General features: G+C 34.3%; 1 protein-coding gene across 2 annotated transcripts in view; it reads left to right on the top strand.

Annotated features, from left to right (window-relative positions):
• Window positions 1-20,484, top strand: part of Smc6 (structural maintenance of chromosomes 6) — a 74,747-nt gene extending 54,263 nt beyond the window's left edge. For both annotated transcript variants that reach the window (XM_026403371.2, XM_026403452.2), the window contains exons 23-27: window positions 311-436; window positions 3,530-3,635; window positions 15,520-15,672; window positions 18,646-18,743; window positions 19,829-20,484. In XM_026403371.2, the coding sequence (XP_026259156.1) occupies window positions 311-436; window positions 3,530-3,635; window positions 15,520-15,672; window positions 18,646-18,743; window positions 19,829-19,937 (592 nt within the window). In that variant the 3' untranslated portion in view covers window positions 19,938-20,484. The remainder of the gene's footprint in view (window positions 1-310; window positions 437-3,529; window positions 3,636-15,519; window positions 15,673-18,645; window positions 18,744-19,828) is intronic.
• Window positions 20,485-21,062: the final 578 nt, after the last annotated feature.

Genomic DNA, 21,062 nt, shown 5'->3' with positions numbered 1-21,062 from the left:
AGAAACTCTTCTTTCCTGTGACCCCTTCACTTTGAGAAGGTGGGTATTTGCTGATATCTCTGAGACCTGCCACCTGTATGCTCCTCCTATTCTACTTTCTTTGTAGCTTGAATTCTTATTCAGTGTAACACATTCGTTGTATGGAACCTGTTCATTCTAGAGGTGTCTTTTGACTGGGAATTAGGAGATAAGCTGCTACTGTACTCACCATACTTTCTGCCTTCCTATTCTCCCAGCTAAATGCTTTTGAGATTTATTTACTTTTCTTGTGAATGATGGTTACTTACTTAATGTTTTGTTCATAAAATAGGCAGTACCAGGAAGCAAGAGAAACATACCTTGATCTGGATAATAAAGTAAGGACTTTAAAAAGATTTATTAAATTACTAGAAGAAATAATGACTCATAGATACAAAACATATCAACAGTTTAGAAGGTGAGTATATTTAAAAAATATTACTTGCATATATTACATATTTGTGTTTTCTTTTTTCACATTATGCTTTATAGATAATAAAATTAAGTTAAAAGAACGTTATGTGATTCATTTGTAATAGAAATAGTACTTAACTTGCCATTTAGAATTCTGTAATCAAAGAATTCTAATTTGAAGGAACCTTAATAGCAAGCAAGTTATCCAACTGTGCTAGGTATCCTTCACTCTTAGATGACTTTCATTGCTTGAATAGATTCTTTGAATGAGAACTCATTGGTTCTGAAACAGCTTATTTTACCCTTTGACATGGTTTGGTCTTAAGAGGATACAAGAGTTTGGTGGGACCTGCTAAGGCAGTATCCCATTTGATTTACCATGGTCTACTAGAATGACGTAGTTCTGTAAATGCAGAAACACTGTTTAATTCATTTTTGTTTCTTCAGTGTCAACTGTGTCCAAATATAGTAGGCACTTGGTATACATTGGTTGAATAAATAAATATGGATATGAACAACATATTCAGAGATGCATGCACACAGATTCATAGCAATGGATTGACTCCAGCTAATGTCACAGATGGCAGAATTAAAAAGAGGACAGTTGATAGGGAGGAATGACTCTGGATATATTTGGATCCAAGGCAGCCCTAGTCCTCCCAACTTATTTCTATCAGTAGCATTGCCTCAGTAACATGCTTTTTAACTATCTTTATATCCAAAATTCTATAATCTTAAGGTCATAAAATAAATAAAAATATATCTAGCTGTATTACTTATGGAGAAATTTAGATAAACCCCTAAAGAAAAATATAATTGATTAATTTCTTAACATATAAGTTAGTTTTGAAGTGTATTTTCATTTTTTTTTAATTTACACAGTAGTAATGTATTTTTATAGGTTATAGTGTGACATTTTAATTCATGTAGACAATGTGTAATGATCTGATTAGGTTAATTAACATATCCATCACATGAGACATTTATCATTTCTTTTGTGTTGGCATTATTCATAATTGTGTTTTTCATTTTATAGATGTATTATTAAAACTTGAATTAAATGGGATTTTTATCCCATTGGGGCTGCTTTTAATAAAGGTGGGCCTAAATGCAACCTTTAATTGAGGTTAATACCTCAAGGCAGTACTCTTTCTGAATACTCTGTCTTGTGAATTATGAGGTTATTCACTCCTGCTAGTGGGAACATGAACTCTTCCTGGCTCTGTGGAAGCCAGGATGCTTCTGCTTTCTTTTCCCAGGGTCACTAGTGTCTTCACACCTGTGCACTGATAGTAATCAACCCACGACTGGAGCAAAACCATGGTAGATCTCTGTAGTTCTCCCTGTGAGCCATCCTCTCCTCTCTAGTCCTCTGTTCCCCAGACTCCCAGCTCTGTCTCCTAACAAGAAGATACCAGGCTTTACTCTTTCAGTGAGTAGGAGTTTGGGATATTCACAGGGCTTAATCAGTTTGTGTCTTTCAGAGATTATTTTTGACTCTAGCTGCCTGTGCTATCTGGTATTCAGAGTCTGAAAACTATTGTTTCATATATTTTATCTAGGTTGTTAGTTTTAGACAAAAGTCTAAACCCAATCTCTATTACTACCTATGTGTTTCCAAGTGGAGTATTTTATTTTTATATCATTATCCAGAAATTTTTATTTATTTTTTAAAAGTATTGCTGTTATGGTTTATTACCTTGATGACATGATTGATATTGTTTACCTAGTCTTAGGAGGAGAATAAAAATTATTAAAATTTTCTAAGTTGTTTGTGGATAACCTTATCATTTCATGACAATAGTCTGTAGACATCCTGTAAGTGGAAGCAATTGAAGAATACATATTATAACTGCAAGAAAAAAAGTGAACAGGGAATTCTGAAAACCAACTAGTAGTGGTTGCTGTGGTAGCAAAAGAAAATGCAAACTGTCAGTATTTCTTTGTATGGGAAGTTAAGCAGTTTAGGGAAGGAATAAGATGGAAAAGGAAAAAAAATCAAGTTATTCTGAAGAAATAAACCTTACACTAATCAATGAGTAAAGATAGTTTTTTTAAAAAAAAAGCCACTTACTTACTACCTAGACCTTATTTTCTAAATACTGTTCTATGCTAAAAAGAATCAGGGTTTCATGGAAAAATGCCTAGTTACAGACCTGGGCAGGGAAGGTACAAGAGAACCTCTTACTGTGTTAAAAAGGAAAGAAAGCATTTAAAATCATGTGTGTGTGTGTGTCAGAGAGAGAGAGAGAGAGAATGAATTTAACAACATAGGAGCCAATTTGAAGGGGCTTTCATTGGCAAAATCTGAGACAAAGGTGAAGATCAAAATAAGGACAATAAGGAGTGGTATGGGTAAAATAAATCAATGAGTAAAATAATAATTTCTAATTCCAACCTGCTAAATAAAAAGGTAGATAAGTAAATAAGAAATTAAAGAAGGAAAGTTCTTCCTTATAGTACGTTGTCACCTACTATATAGAGAAGCAATCAGAGTTTGCATTGTGCCAGGCATTGTATAAAGCATTATTATAGCAATAAAGAGATTGCCCTGACCCTTTTTGATACTGTGAAGTTGGGAGGAAATAGGCAAATCTATAGTTTAATCTGTTAACCAACCCCTCTGGAGCTTAATTCTTTTAAGGACAATAATTATGTCTTATGTGTTAGGGTAATAATGTCTCCATAAATTAGTCAAATGATTGACATTCATATGAACTAGCTTTTGTATAATGGGGTATGTTAAATGTAGGATGACATCTTCATTACATAGATGTTTATTATAAAAGTAAATGGACTGATTAAAATGTGGAAACACAAATGAATATAAAAACACAGAAGGAAAGAAACCACCTAAAACTCACCTACTAAAAGGACAACCAATGTCAACATTTTGATATATTTCTCTTTGCTTAAATCTGTGGAAACACAAATGGGTATAAAAACACAGGAGAAAAGAAACCACCTAAAACTCACCTATTAAAAGGACAACCAAGATTAACATTTTGGTGTATTTCTCTTTGTTTAAATCATGCTGAAAATATAGTTTTATATATCTTTTTCCTCTTTTTAATTTGCTCAATTTCTTCATTTTAAGGTGTTTGACTTTACGATGCAAATTGTACTTTGACAACTTACTATCTCAGCGAGCTTATTGTGGAAAAATGAATTTTGACCATAAGAATGAAACTCTTACTATATCAGTAAGTATCTTAATTTGTTTCGTCCTGATCATTAGGAAAGTTAGCTGCTTTTCTTTTGATTAAACATTCATGAGCTTTAAGCTATTGTCTTTGGAAAACAGAAGAACGTATTTCTAAATTAAGGATAATCTTTTTTCTATTGTGATAAAAATTAAATGTATTTTACTGAATAAAGCTGCTAACTTTAGTTTTGCTTTTTTTTCCCCCCAGACAACCACATTATTTTTTTAGGCAGATAATTACGAACTTTATTTTCATTGACAAGTGACTATCTTGTCTTTCTACTTCATTAGTTTCTTTTAAAAAATTTTACACAGCATTTTAAATTATATGAGACATTGTGTAAAGTCCATAGTCTCTAGTTACTTTGTTGGAAACCAAGAAGGTTCTGCTTAATGTAATTGTCTTTGCATTATTTATTTCTGAAGTAGTTCCTAGCTCTGGCCTCTTTTGAATACACAAAGCACATTCAACTTTGTGGGTTCTGTGGCTATGGATTCATTCATAGGTATATGTATTAAAGGTGGGATATGGGGATATGGCAATAAAAATTGTATAGTCAGTTCAAGAACAACTACTCACTCTAATCTGGGGAAAATTTTTCAAATAGTTTATTACTTTTATTACTCTTAGTACCGTAAATTTTATCCCTTCATTTGAATACTTAGAAGATATGTTATGTGTTTGGAACATCTTTGTCATTTGGGACCTCTGCATTTTAACCAAATTAGGAAGTTAATTTTTACTCTTTCTTTATTTAAATTTCCACTGAAGAATCGTTGGTAGCTTCTCACCTACCATTTTTTAAAAATTTGTTTTAATTAGTTATACATGACAGTAGAATGCATTTTGACACATCATACCTAAATTATTTTGTATTAAGCTTCGGGGAGTGAAGGGAAGAGAAGGGATATGGTGGTAGGCTAGTAGAATGAATTGAACATTATTACCCTATGTGCATATATGACTACACAACCAGTGTGATTCTACATCATGTACAACCAGAAGAATGAGAAGTTATATTGCATTTTGGTATGTGGACCCTACCATTTATTTTTAAGAGATCCCATCATTAAAGATAGAAATATAAAAGTATTGTGAGGAATTGTACTCTGGGTAGAGAAGTGATACATCATGACAGCTCATTGGTTTCACTGCACACTACAAAAAAGCCAGGGAAATAACAAAAATTTGTTTTTGAAGACATTGGAAAACTACATAGAAGCAACAGTTAACTTGAAATTTCAAGGGATAGGAGAGCCTGCCTAAAGTAAACTGACAGTTATTGATTTTTTTTTCCCCCTGGAGGCAATTGTTGATTCTGGAATTTTGGTGGTTGTAGAGGGTTGGCAAGACAGTAGATATGTGTGAAGTACTAAGCATATGACTTAGATTTCAGTTGTTTTCTGAGTTTTGACGCAGGAAACAAGGATGAGTGAAAGATAAATTAAGCCTTACTAAATTGGCAACTCAAATCTGACCCAGCTGTCTCCCAGCCTTACCATGCCTTACCATGCCTCTGACCTAATAAAAGGATACATCTCCTCTTTGGTGGAATATTATATCATCTGGAGCCTCTATTATTGTTTTACACAGAACATCAAGCTACATCCTGTGATTAGGAAGAAGGCAAGTGTATCTGTGCTCACCATATCTGTTCAACATTGTAGTAGAGGTTTTGACCAAGGCTAAAAGTCAAGAAAAAGAACTAAAAGACATGCATTAGAAAAGAAATCAGATTTTCTTTATTCACAAATAACATGATCATCTATGTCAGAAATCTGATGGAATCTGCAGAAAAGCCACTAGAACTAGTAAGTGCAACTAACTACCAAAGTTGGAGGCACAATCAATATACAGACAGAATGAATTATATTTCTATATACTAGCAACAAATGATCAGAAATTGAATTTTCTTTCTTTTTTTTTTTTTTTTTTTTTTTTTTTTTTTTTTTTTTGGTGGTGCTGGGAATTGAACTCAGAGCCTTGTGCCTGCAAGGCAAACATCTACCAACTGAGCTATGAGCTAAATCCCCAGCCCCAGAAATTGAAATTTTACTAATACCATTTATAATAGCATCAAAAGATAAAACTTAGATAAAAATCTGACAAAAAGTAAGCAAGACCTATGAAATGGAAACCAAAGAGATATATGGTGTTCATGGATCAAGACTTCAGTATCAAGGTTTCAGTTCTCCCCAAGTTGATCTGTAGATTCTACACAATTTCTATCAAAATACCAGCATGCTTTTTGTAGATATTGATAAGCTGAGTTGTACATGGAAATGCAAAGGACTTAAAATAGCCAAAACAACTTTGAAAAGGAAGAACAAAAGTAAAGGTCTTTAAAACTTTCTATTAGCTACAGTAATAAAGACAGCAGGATACTGGTATAGAGACCTTAAGAGAGAGTAGTAAAACAGGATACATATTACAAAGGAGCAAAAGGAAATACATCCTTTGGAAAGGATGAATATATTCTTTATCTTCAGTTGTGGTTTCATAGATGTGTGTATTTGCTAAAATTTAATCAAATTGTTTATTTTAAATATGTCCATCTGTATTTTACACCTCAAAGCTGTAAAAGTTACCAGATAAATGAAGAAGCATGGAAATGTGACTGATACAGTTTTTTAAAAGTGGAAAATAGAAAGACTTACAGATAATAAGTTACAAGAAAGAGCAGATTGATTTTTTTAATTATAATTAACAAGTTAAAGAAAATAGAGTTCGTAATAAACAAAATGAACAAAAAATGCAGAGTTTCAACATAGCATTGAAGTTCACAGAAAGAATTAACAGATATTCTAAAGCTAAAAAAAGTGCATTTTCTGAAATTAAGAATTCATTGAATGATTTAACAGCCAACTATACAACAAAGGATAAAATTAGCAGAACTCAAAGGAGGTCAGAGGGAATATCTAAAGTAAAGAACATAAAAACTGAGCAAGGAATACTGAACAGACAGTAAGAGATATGCAGGGCACAATCAACAGGTTTAATATAAGTGTAAGAGGAGTCCCTATAGAATAGAACTAAGAATAAGCAAAGAAAATACGTTAACCCAAATTCAGAAACCCTAGCAAACACCAAGTTAGATAATTATAAAGAAAGTCTCACCTAAACACACAGTATACTATCAAGTAGCTAAAAACCAGAAGCAGAGAGATAATATTAAAAATTATAGGAAGAGAAAAAATAAATATTACTTTCCACATAGCAAGAATAAAACTGAAGTCAGACTTTTTAACAGGACTTATGGAAGAAAATATCATCTTACTTAAAATTCTAAATTTTAAAAAAACCTGCGACTTAGAATTCTATAACTAACAATAACCTATTTAAAATGAGGATGAAATGTCTTAGTTTTCAGACAAAAGCTGAAGAAATTCTCCAGCACATTTGGTCCACAAGAAGTACTACTAAGGAATGTCTTCAGGTGAAAGAAAAGTGATCCTGGATGGAAACATGTAACTTCTGAAGGAACAGAGATCCCTAAGAAAGGCACATCTATGGGTTGATATAAAATAGCTTTGGCTGTCTAAAACAGCAACAAGATAGTGTCGTGACAGTAACACTAAAGGGGGATAAGAGCATATGGAGTTAAGCTTTTGTAAGGTTCTTTACATTTTTTAAAGTAATAACATTACTAATTTAAGATCAACTAATTCATCAGAGATATGTGTTACAATCTCTAGAGCAACCACTAGAAGAATGTTAAAATAATACATAATAGAGTCCAAATAAAAGAATAGAAAATAAATATACTCAATTAAATAAAGGCAAAATGCGAGGAGGAAATAAGAAGATATGGGACAAATAAATGGATAAATTACTTAAAGCTAGATTTACCAATAATTATATTAATTGAACATGGAATAAATAATTGAACTAAAAGGAAAAGATTGTTAGTCTAGATAGAAGCATGTAAGAGCCAACTTTATTCTGTTAGGAAAAGACACTTAATTTTAACTTACATGGGACAGAGAACAATTCTAAGTAAAATATGGGGGAAAAGCCAAAAGAAATGAGGTAAAGCAATATTAATAGCAAACAAAATAGGTTTTGCACAAGAAGAGACAAAAAAAAGCATTTCACAATATTAAAAATTACTTTAAAAAATACTGTAATTTTTATATACGTAAGTAAGATAACTTCAAAATATTCTATAATCCCAGCAATTTGGGAGGCTGAAGTAGGAGGATTGCAGGTTCAAAGCCAGCCTCAGCAACTTAACAAAGCCCTAAAAAACTGCAAGACCCTCTCTCAAAAAAAAAAGAAGAGCAAAACAACAGCAAAAGAAGTAGAAGGCAAGAAATAATTAAAATCAGAACTGAAATTAATGAAATCGAAACAAAAGAAACAATTGAAAAAATTGACAAAACTAAAAGTTGGTTCTTTGAAAAAATAAATAAAATTGACAGACCCTTAGCCATGCTAACGAAGAGAAGAAGAGAGAGAACTCAAATTACCAGCATACGGGATGAAAGAGGCAATATCACAACAGACACTTCAGAAATACAGAAGATAATCAGAAATTATTTTGAATCCTTATACTCCAATAAAATAGAAGATAGTGAAGGCATCGATAAATTTCTTAAGTCATATAATCTGCCCAGATTGAGTCAGGAGGAGATAGACAACCTAAACAGACCAATATCAATTGAGGAAATAGAAGAAACCATCAAAAGATTACCATCTAAGAAAAGCCCAGGACCGGACGGGTATACAGCAGAGTTTTACAAAACCTTTAAAGAGGAACTAATACCAATACTTTTCAAGCTATTTCAGGAAATAGAAAAAGAGGGAGAAGTACCAAATTCATTCTACGAGGCTAACATCACCCTGATTCCGAAACCAGACAAGACACTTCAAAGAAAGAAAACTACAGACCAATATCTCTAATGAACCTAGATGCAAAAATCCTCAATAAAATTCTGGCGAATCGGATACAAAAACATATCAAAAAAATTGTGCACCATGATCAAGTAGGATTCATCCCTGGTATGCAAGGCTGGTTCAATATACGGAAATCAATAAATGTTATTCACCACATCAATAGACTTAAAAATAAGAACCATACGATCATCTCGATAGATGCGGAAAAAGCATTTGACAAAGTACAGCATCCCTTTATGTTCAAAACTCTCGAAAAACTAGGGATAACAGGAACATACCTCAACATTGTAAAAGCAATTTATGCTAAGCCTCAGGCTAGCATCATTCTGAATGGAGAAAAATTGAAGGCATTCCCTCTAAGATCTGGAACAAGACAGGGATGCCCTCTTTCACCACTTCTGTTCAACATAGTTCTCGAAACACTGGCCAGAGCAATTAGACAGACGAAAGAAATTAAAGGCATAAAAATAGGAAAAGAAGAACTTAAATTATCACTATTTGCAGATGACATGATTCTATACCTAGCAGACCCAAAAGGGTCTACAAAGAAACTATTAGAGCTAATAAATGAATTCAGCAAAGTGGCAGGTTATAAAATCAACACGCATAAATCAAAGGCATTCCTGTATATCAGCGACAAATCCTCTGAAATGGAAACGAGGACAACCACTCTGTTCACAATATCCTCAAAAAGAATAAAATACTTGAGAATCAACCTAACAAAAGAGGTGAAAGACTTATACAATGAAAACTACAGAACCCTAAAAAGAGAAATCGAAGAAGACCTTAGAAGATGGAAAAATATACCCTGTTCATGGATAGGCAGAACTAACATCATCAAAATGGCGATATTACCAAAAGTTCTCTATAGGTTTAATGCAATGCCAATCAAAATCCCAACTGCATTTCTTGTAGAAATAGAGAAAGCAATCATGAAATTCATATGGAAGAATAAAAGACCCAGAATAGCAAAAACAATACTAAGCAGGAAGTGTGAATCAGGTGGTATAGCGATTCCAGATTTCAAACTATACTACAGAGCAATAGTAACAAAAACAGCATGGTACTGGTACCAAAACAGGCAGGTGGACCAATGGTACAGAATAGAGGACACAGAAACCAACCCACAAAACTACAACTTTCTTATATTTGATAAAGGGGCTAAAAGCATGCAATGGAGGAAGGATAGCATCTTCAACAAATGGTGCTGGGAAAACTGGAAATCCTTATGCAACAAAATGAATCTGAATCCCTTTCTCTCGTCATGCACAAAAGTTAACTCAAAAGGGATCAAGGAGCTTGATATCAAATCAGAGACATGGCATCTGATAGAAGAAAAAGTTGGCTACGACCTACATGCTGTGGGGTCGGGCTCCAAATTCCTCAATAGGACACCCATAGCACATGAGTTAACATCTAGAATCAACAAGTGGGACTTACTCAAACTAAAAAGTTTTTTCTCATCAAGAGAAACAATCAGAGAGGTAAATAGGGAGCCTACATCATGGGAACAAATCTTTACTCCTCACACTTCAGATAGAGCCCTAATATCCAGAATATATAAAGAACTCAGAAAATTAGACAATAAGATAACAAATAACCCAATCAACAAATGGGCCAAGGACTTGAATAGACACTTCTCAGAGGAGGACATACAATCAATCAATATGTACATGAAAAAATGCTCACCATCTCTAGCAGTCAGAGAAATGCAAATCAAAACCACCCTAAGATACCATCTCACTCCAGTAAGATTGGCAGCCATTATGAAGTCAAACAACAACAAGTGCTGGCGAGGATGTGGGGAAAAGGGTACACTTGTACATTGTTGGTGGGACTGCAAATTGGTGCAGCCAATTTGGAAAGCAGTATGGAGATTTCTTGGAAAGCTGGGAATGGAACCACCATTTGACCCAGCTATTCCCCTTCTCGGTCTATTCCCTAAAGACCTAAAAAGAGCATGCTACAGGGACACTGCTACATCGATGTTCATAGCAGCACAATTCACAATAGCAAGACTGTGGAACCAACCTAGATGCCCTTCAATAGACGAATGGATAAAAAAAATGTGGCATTTATACACAATGGAGTATTACTCTGCATTAAAAAATGACAAAATCATAGAATTTGGTGGGAAATGGATGGCATTAGAGCAGATTATGCTAAGCGAAGCTAGCCAAGCCCTAAAAAACAAATGCCAAATGTCTTCTTTGATATAAGGAGAGTAACTAAGAACAGAGTAGGGACGAAGAGCATGAGAAGAAGATTAACATTAAACAAGGAGGAGAGGTGGGAGGGAAAGGGAGAGAGAAGGGAAATTGCATGGAAATGGAAGGAGACCCTCAGGGTTATACAAAATTACATACAAGAGGAAGTGAGGGGAAAAGGAAAAACAGTACAAGGGGGAGGAATGAATTACAGTAGTGGGGGTAGAGAGAGAAGAGGGGAGGGGAGGGGAGGGGGGATAGTAGAGGATAGGAAAGGCAGCAGAATACAACAGACACGAGTATATCAATATGTAAAGCAATGAAGTGTAACTGATGTGATTCTGCAAGCTGTATGCGGGGTAAAATGGGAGTTCATAACCCGCTTGAATCAAAATGTGAAATATGATATATCAAGAACTATGTAATGTTTTGAACAACCAACAATAAAAAAAAAAGTGCTGGAGCTGGAGCTCAGCAGAAGAAGAGCACTTGCCTCACATGTGAGGCACTGGGTTCAATTCTCAGCACCATAAATAAATAAGTAAATAAGGGGCTAGGGATATAGCTCAGTTTGTAGAGTGCTTGCCTCGCACACAAGTCCCTGGGTTCAATCCCTAACACCTCAAAAAAAAAAAAAAAAAGTAAATAAAATAAAGGCCCATCAACAACTTAAAAAGAGAGCTGGGGATGTGGCTCAGTGATTAAGCACCCATGGGTTCAATTCCTGGTTCAATAAAAAGCCATAAAAGTTAAGAGAACCAAGGCAAAGTACAAGATAAGATTTAAATAATGTAATTAAACGAATCAACCTCAACAGCCTACTATAGAACACTGTACAAAACTACTGGATTGTGAGTTGTTTTGAAGTACATAAAACATATTAATCAAAACCTGTGGGAGACTGCCATAGGATTTCTCAAGAGAGGGATTTATAACTGTGAATACCTTAGTGGGAAAGGAAGGCCAAACATTAACAATCTCAGTTTTATCTCAGGAAACTAGAAAAAGAAAAACTAATTATAAATTAAAGTAGAAAAAAAGAATATATAATGAAAATCTAGCATAGAAGTTAAAGAAGAGAAAACAAAACTCTACAATAGCAACAAAATAGAATAAAGAGATAGGCCAAACATACATGGTTTCCTAATTAAGGGCAGACTCCCCTATAGGCCTATGGGGAAAAGGTGGTCATCTCATGAATTGTGTTGTATTCAAATTGTTGGTTATACTTTTGGTAAAATAAATAGCAAACCTCGACCCTTTACCTCATGTAAAGTACAGAAAGTGATTAGAGATTTAGAGTCTAGTGGGGTGGTGCACACCTGTAATACCAGCAATGTGGAAGGCTGAGGCAGGAGAATTGCAAGTTCATATCCAGCCTCAGCAGCTTGGAGAGACCCTGAGCAACTTATGGACCCTGTGTCAAAATTAACTATAAAACCACTCGGCGCAGGTAACTCAGTGGTTTAGCACTCCTGGGTTCAGTTCCTGGAACAACAAAAAAAAATTTGATCATAGACCTACATGTGAAATGTAAAGCAGTAAGGCTAAAAGAAGAGAATGTCTTCTCTTTTCTCTGCATCTTTAATAGCCATTTAAACTAGAACCAGATAATCACAGTTTCCCTGATTGACTGATGGTATTTTTTCATATAAATGATACCATTTTTTTGTATATTTGTTGGCAGTTTTTATTTCTTCCTTTGGGAAAAGTCTATTCAGATTGCTTACTCATTTTTTAATTGGAATTTTGTTGGGTTTTTTTATTGAGCTTTTTATTTTATATTCTGGGTATTAATTCCTTGTCAGGTGAGCAGTTTGCAAATATTTTCTCCCATTTTATAGGGTATCTCTCTTCCCTCTGTTAATTGCTTCTTAGTTTGATATAATTCCAGTTTTCTATTTTTATTTTGTTGCCTATGCTTTTGGGGTCTTAAAAATTATCGACTATACTATTGTTTTAAATGATTTCCCCTGTGTCTTCATATACATTCTTGGTGACAATGTGAATTAGTATACTCATATGGAAAACAGAATGGAGGTTCCTCAAACAATTTTTTTTCTTTTGGGTACCAGGGATTAAACTCAGGGGCACTTAAGGACTGAACCACATCCAGCTCTATTTTGTATTTCATTTAAGAGACAGGGTCTCACTGAGTTGCTTAGTGCCTCACTTTTGCTAAGGTTGGCTTTGAACTTGTGATCCTCCTGCCTCAGCCTCCAGAGTTGCTGGAATTACAGGCATGTGCTACCTCACCCGGTTCAAACAATTATTTTTAATTTTTGAGTTAAATGAATCTTAATTTAATGAATGACTGAATGACCCAGCAATCCTACTTCTGGGTAGATATCCAAAAGAACTGAAATTTGAATATTAAAGAGATAGCCACACTGCCATGTTTATTGAAGTCCTGTTCACATTAGTCAAAACATGAAGTTAGCTTCAGTGCTCATCAGTAGGTGAATAGATAAGCAAAACAAATATGTATATATACATATATACACACATACACTTAAGCTATATATATAAAATACTTAAGCTATATATATATGTGTATATATACATACACACACTCTTAAACTAGTATTATTATTAAGCTATATCTTAAGTTCAGCTGTTGAAACAGTGAAATAGATGGAAATAGAGGACATTATGTTAAGTTAAATGATCCAGGAACAGAAAAACAAGTACCTTCATGTTATCTTTCATATGTGAAAGCTCAGAAATTTTGATATGAACATAAAATGGTGTATAACTAGCAGATCAGAAGGTCAAGGGAGAGGGGGGATAGAAGGTTGGATAATCGGTTCTTTTTTTTTTTTTTGGCCTTTATTTTATTTATTTTTATGTGGTGCTGAGGATCTAACCCAGGGCCTCACACATGCTAGACGAGTGCTTTACCGCTGAGCCATAATCCCAGCCCAGGATAATGGGTTCTTAAACACAGAAGGAATAAGTTCTTGTGTTTCACTGCACAGCAGGGTGACTATAGTTTATAAACATACCTTTTATTTTATGAAGATCTGGAAGAGAGGAATTCAGAGGCTCTAAACAAAAGAAATAAGAACATGGAAATGTTGATTACTCTTACTTGATCAATACTTTCTGTATATATGTCTTGAAATATAACACGGTACTTCCTAAATATGTATAATTGTTTCATATTAAGTCAAATTAATAGAGTATCTTTATGTTTTTTATGAAGATTTATAAAGTGGGACACAAGCAGTAATCAAGATTGACAATTTATTACAATAAAGAATTACTCTATCAAAAAAGTAACATTAAAAGTGTGATAATGGAAGCTCTGAGCAGAGAAGATATTTGCACTACATATGTAAAATAAAGGACTGAGAATTTTAAAGAATAATAAATATTAAGAAAAAACTTAACATATCAAAAAGCTTAAATAGGAACCTCATAAATTAAGATATCCAAAGAATGAATAAACACATGGAACAGTGCTCAGCATTGTCAGTCATCAAAGAAATACAAATTTATACCTCAGTAAGTTACTATCCCACCCCTATTAGGATGACTGAAATGAACAAAACTGGAAATCTTGAGTTCGTAAGGATGTTGATTTATAACTCTGATATGTTGCTGGTGGGAGTGTAATTTTGTAGAATTCATTTGAAAACCTGTCAAGAGTCTCTTAAAGCAAGTTCCATTCTTGGGCATAAGCCTAAGAAAAATGAGTTCTTATATCCTCAAAAACATATTGAATATATGCTTAAATTTAAAATTTTTGAAACTTATAATATTAAAGATTGCTTATTTGAGAGCAACATTTTTTCAAATAGTGAATTGGAAAATATTGACAACTAAATGTCTGCTATTTTATAAACTGGGTAGTGCTCTGTTTTTTTCACCTTGTTTGGATATATATGTATCTGAAATTCTGTCACAATGAAATAGAACCCCTCTTAATGGATTTTATATTATAAGGAAATTGTGTTAAAGAGGTTGTTTTGATTTCATTAATTTTTTATTGTTCCTATGGATTTATCCAGTAAAGAAGAATTATTTAAATATATATTTTAATTCATTTCTGCTGTGATTCCTTGGCCATTTTTTTAAGCATCTTCCTAGGTCCTGTCTCCTTTTACACTGAATAATTAATTGTACTTCTAAAGCAGTGCAACCACTAGATGTCAGTGTAATTCCAGTAACAAAAAATTATCTCAGCACTTTTAAATGTTTGAGACAGAAAGTGTCAGGACTAGTTTAAATTCTCTATTTTGATAAATGTTTGGCTTGACATTGAAACTTTATTAAATCTTTGAAATTTTGGTGTGTTAGATTCAGTTACGGTGAGAAAGTTTCCAATTTGATTCTTTTGAAAGTTAAAAAATAAAAGCACCGGGCTGGGGAGGTAGCACGCTCGCCTAGCATGCGTGCGGCCCAGGTTGGATCCTCAGCACCACATACAAAAAAAAAAAAACAACGAAGATGTTGTGACCGCCGAATACTAAAAAATAAATATTAAAAATTCTCTCTCTCTCTCACTCTCTTTTTAAAAAATAAAAAATAAAAAAAATAAAAGCACCATTATATGGCTCACTGTTTTACTATAAAATATTTCGAATAGAATAAGTACTTTCACACCACCAAATCAATTTATTTCCATCCCCTCCCATTCATTTCCCCCCACCCTTTAACTGCACATTCCTTCCTTCTGATTCTGGAAATCCCTGCTTTCTTTACCTGTGTTATGAAGAGTTGACTTTTCCCACACTTAGTTTTTGTTTGTTTCTTGTCACCTCGTTCTCTTCAAGGTTCAGCCTGGAGAGGGAAATAAAGCTGCCTTCAATGATATGCGAGCCTTGTCTGGTGGTGAGCGTTCTTTCTCAACAGTCTGCTTCATTCTTTCCCTGTGGTCCATCGCTGAATCACCTTTCAGATGCCTGGATGAGTTTGATGTTTACATGGTACTGTTAAATTTTAAATCATGTAATTTTTGTTAATTTAAAATGTATACTTAGAAAGCAAAAAATGCTTCAATTTTTTTATAATAGAAAAGAGTCTGCCCTGACTAGCAGTCTTTGTGGCGGGGGGTGTGGGGGGGGCCCTAGAGTTGGAGTTCTATCCCTTGCTATCATGCTGTACATCCAGGGACCCTGTCCCAAATTTCAGTTCTTCTCTCCCAGAATGAACATCCTGTCTGTCCATCCAGTGGAATTTTCTTCAGCTTCTTCCGTAGCTTATTTCCATTAACTCAGAAATATGTTCAGGCTGTTATTATCTAACAAAATTGTCACCAGGCCATCACTCCATCACTCTTGCTCTTACTGTTTGCTGTTGGCTGTCCCGTGGCAAAGTATATATTTTAAGGGTGTAAGAGCATTTGACTTTGAGCTTAAAAAAAACCCTAGGATTTGAGACCTGCCTCTGCCACTGATTACCTAAGTTGAAGCCAGGTATTTAGTTTTTGGCAGCTCAGTTTCTTCATGAATGGAAAAGTTATGAATGCTTCCTAGGGTTATAGTGAGGCTCAAGTGAGGTCCTGCATGTGATGGGCTCACATGGCCCAGATAAATCAGCAATTACTCTCTTTAATACTTCTTTCCTAAGCCCATGGTAGTCTGGGTTTAGGCTGCCCTACTGCAGGAAAACTTGTTTAACAGAAATCCTACATGAGCTTATACCTACTCCATTTCTTCAAGTACATGGCACCACGACCTGTCCTCCATCCCTTAGCATGTGTCATCTTGCCAGCTTGCACACTCTGCTTCCTGGTTTTACTGTATTCTACTGTTTACAGTCTGCTAGGCTGCCTTCCCTAATTCTAGTGTTCTTAAATGTTTTCTTTGTTTGCTTGTTACTCTATTATTGATTTTCTTGGACTCTGTACCCTCTTTTCTACTCTCTACCATCTCAGGAGTGTGCGCGCATTCAGAGTCCCCAAAGCTGTTAACTGCACATGGGCACTTACCAGATAGAAGCCTCTCATCCTGATATCTCTCTTACATTCTAGATCTGTGTGCTCCACTGCCTGTTGGTTATCACCTAGTAAACAGCCAGTCTCTCAAATGCAGTTTGAGACATTGTCTTCCTCTGAAAGCCTTTTGCTTTTCCTAAATTCCCTACCTTGTTTAGTGCCAAACTGTCATTACCACCACTATCACCTAGCTTCAAACCCTGCAGTTTATTTATGACTCTTCCTTTCCTTTTACTTATACACTAAGTCTGACCTCCCTCTGCTCCTCTTGAAGCTGCGCTAGTCTTTGCCTCTTCTCCCTTCTCAGCACAATTCTGGTGCCTCTCATCCCTCTCTGTTTGTCATGCCTGCCATGAGAGCCTCCTGTTCCTACTCCCAGATTTCTGCCTTGCTCCTCCATCTGTGTGTCCTCTACCTTTTTAGCAGGTTTATATTTTCTAAAATAGATCTGATCTCACCTATTTAAAGCCCCTCAGTGGTTAATTATTATATTTGGGATGTATGTTTAATTCTGTAGGGTAATTTTGAGACCTTCACGATGTAGTATTTGTGGGCATTTTCAGATGTACTAAGCTATTTGTAATTTTCCAAATATGGCATCTCTGCCTATTATGCCCTCTTTAGCCATGCATCAGACCCTGCTTATCTTTTTAAGACTTGGCTCACATGTCACCCTTATGACACCTTCTATGACCACCGTATCCTCTCAAAAGAACTTTAAGAGTTTCCTTGACATTGCCTTAAAATATTATTTTTATATTATGAAGATACATAAATTTTATATTGTATATTATTATTATAGTGTTTTTCATTGTTACAGTCACCTCTTTTTATGTGTGAATCTCCCACCAGATTGTAATCTTTTTAAGATTATCTATGTCTTAATCATGTTTATGTCTTCTAGTGCTTAGCCCATAGTAAATAGTTAGTAAATAATTATTCACAAATCAGAATTTATATTTGTTAGTACTCAATAATTATTCACTGTCAATTTTTTCCTTTTATGTAATTGCTAAAGATGGGTTGGAACTCCTCTGAGAATTGTCTTCAAGCTAATTTACAAGTCAGAGATGATAATTATTCTTTTCATGCAGTGTTTCTGTCTAAAATGTCATTATGTAGTCTTATTGCCCATATTGTATGTCAAATGGAATTCTGAGCAGTTTCTTTCTCTTTTAGAAAATATAGCAAAACTTGGAGCCCCATTTGATTGCAAAACCCATGTTGTAAACCATGCATACTGTCACATACAGTGTCAAATAAGACCTTTATTTGTCTATTTTCAATTTTCAGGAATTTTTAAGTGAGGGATTAAATGATACTTTGATTTTTTTCCTCTATTTAACTCAAATTATAAGCAGGGTCTATTCATTTAGTTTCAAATTCTAGCTCTAATGAAGCATTATTTTTTTTTGTATACATTGATGTGCTCTTTAACTTATTTTAAAGATTCAAGGAATTGACCTGTAAATTCAAATTGGTTTATAATTGTACAAGCTATATAAGGTAATGAGGAAGGATTTTTAAACAATTAAAAAATATTATCTCTTAATCATTGAGGGACAATTTGAGAGACTTGATAAATATGAAATCAGACACTTTTGATTTTATTCTGAGTGATTAAACCATTACTGAACTAATTAAATTTACACTGTTAGCATTTAGTTGTATCATTTGCACATTTTCTGATTATTCTAATTGCTACTTGAATTTGAGTTAGGGGGCCATACATGCAAATATTTTGACTATTATATAGGAATATTTTTAGTATAAGAGTAAACTGGAAGATATAATTATTTAGTTATTTTCCCCTAATAGTTTCTGATACTGTCTTTCCAGGTATAAATTCTTCGGCATCATAGACAAAGTAAATCTGGGAATTTCTATCAGCCAGTAGAATGCTGGTTTTATAGAAATGGGATAAAATATAGTACCAATCCTAACTTTTGTCTTTGTTCTCCAGGATATGGTTAACAGGAGAATTGCAATGGATATGATACTTAAGATGGCAGATTCCCAGCGTTTTAGACAATTTATCTTGCTTACCCCTCAAAGCATGAGGTAACTTCTTAAAACTTCTGCGGGTGTATATGTATGTTAAGGGAGAAAGAAATCTTCTTTTTCTTTGAAAACTTAATTTACCTTAGCCTTTAAATGCAAATGTGTAAGTGACCAATGAAGAGAAAACCCCTGTATTGGTTCAGGACATTTAGAATAATTTCTCCTTATTTAGCTCTTTAAAATTTTGTTTGTGTGATCTCCCTTCCATAACTAATTAAAATATGATTATTGACTTTTTAGTATTTCTATTTTTAATTTGTTTCTTTGTGATTACTCTGACCAACTAATAATAATATAATTTTAGTATTATATGTAGTACAGAGAAACAATGCATGGTTTCCCTAGTCTTGACTCTTTTCTTGGGGATTTGCAAATACTAGTCTTTCTAAATAAAGAACTCTGCTATGTTGTTAATCTATATTTGTTGGGTATCTACAGTGTCAGGCACTGTGTCACTTAGAGTTGATATTCGGCCTCTGAAATGGCCCTATGATCGTTTGGGATTTAAACTTCTGATTAAGAATATTCATGTAACTCCTTCCTGACTAGACAAGAGTAAGAGTTTAAAATAGTTGAGCTGGGCACGGTGGCACATGCCTGTAATCTCGCAGCTTGGGAGGCTGATTGCAAATTCAAAGCAACTCAGCCTAAGCAACTTAGCAAGGTCTGTCTCGGAATAAAAAGGGCTGAGGATGTGGCTCCGCAGTTAAGCATCCTTGGCTTCAATCCCTGAAATAAAATATCCTCCTTCATTTTCTTTTCCTCTATGCTGAAAACCCATGGGATCTAAGTAGTAAGTTAATTTTTTAAAATGAAAACAAATATTTCCTTATTGCAAATTATATTTCTCCTAGAACTCTTCATATTAGATGTATCCTGATCTTAGCAAATAACAATCATGTAGGTTTGTATTTTCATGAAGTAGTATTAGGCTTTGGTGTTTTGGTTTTTTTGTTTTCCCCCAAGGTGCTAGTAATAGAATGTAGGACCTTGCACATGGTAGGCAAGTGCTTTACCCTAGATTTTTGTTTTCAATGGACAAAAACTTTCTTGGAAATTTGAGTAATTAATTTTGCTTTCTCTAGCTCACTTCCTTCAAGTAAACTGATTAGAATTCTTCGAATGTCTGATCCTGAAAGAGGACAAACTACTTTGCCTTTCCGACCTGTGACTCAAGAAGATGATGACAACTGAACTAAATTTGTAATTTAATATGCCTTGTCCTCATGTTGAAAGATTCGTGAGGGGGAAAAAATCTGGACAATTTGAATAACACGAGACTGGAGATATTCTAAAATAAAACAATCTCCTTTTATCTGACTATAATAAAATGTTTAAATAAGCCTAGGAAACCAGCTATACAACCAGCAATTGAAAATTACTTTTACTTTCCTTTGAGAAAATCAGTTACATTGTACTGGTTTAAATTGTTTTAAGTTCTTTTTGTTTGTTTTTGTTTGTTTATTTTTAACCATCTACTTTTGTAGATTGTTTTTCAGAAGTAAAATTTTATACATATGCATATGTACATATCTGTTTAATTTGATTTATTTCTATAGTATTTTTTAAAAATTAAAATAAAAATTTGAGTACCTCATTATATTTAGTTTTGCTTTTCCAGAATATTACATTCTACCATTAAATTATCAAAAGTAGGTGAAGGGAGGGATTTCACATTGTAGAAGGGGTGCAAGTGTGGGCTATGGATACATACAATAGACCTATTTTTTTTTTTTTTTTTTACAAAATCTATTAGTTATGAGGACCCTACACAGGACTAGAATTACAAAATCTCTGCCTACAGGCAATTTTTAACCCCAGAGGTTCAATTGTAGATTTGGGTTGTGGCTTTTTATTATTGTATATCATCAAATGTAAGATGCTGTCTGTTTATAAGACACTTGTGAAGTACGGAAGCACTGCCAACTGACAGAATGCTTTTTTCCTCAGATCTTTACCTGTGCCCTGTATAATAAGAACTTGTAACCAGTATAACCAGTATCAAATAGGTGATGATGCAGTTATTTATCCTGACTAGATCCTGCTGGCTTGGTTTAAAAGCCCTCAGTTTGCAGTCGAGGTGCTCTGAGCTGAGAGGACACAGGACAGAGGGTCTGTGCACACAGGGCTGGGGGAAGAGCTGGGGAAGTGGTGGTTGCTTGTGGAGCAGGAGAGCAGTTAGTAGCTGCATGAGCCAAAAGCTGCACCTTTGATGGTGAGCTATCATTCAATTATAAGAAATATCCTAGTTTTTAGAAATGTTAAAAAGTGTGCCCCTAGGAATGATCAAACATAGTTTATTGTAAAAAAAAGAAAAAG

The sequence above is a fragment of the Urocitellus parryii genome, chromosome 12 (assembly GCF_045843805.1).
Source record: "Urocitellus parryii isolate mUroPar1 chromosome 12, mUroPar1.hap1, whole genome shotgun sequence".
NCBI lineage: Eukaryota > Metazoa > Chordata > Mammalia > Rodentia > Sciuridae > Urocitellus > Urocitellus parryii.
This window is presented reverse-complemented; position numbering and strand designations above follow the sequence as displayed.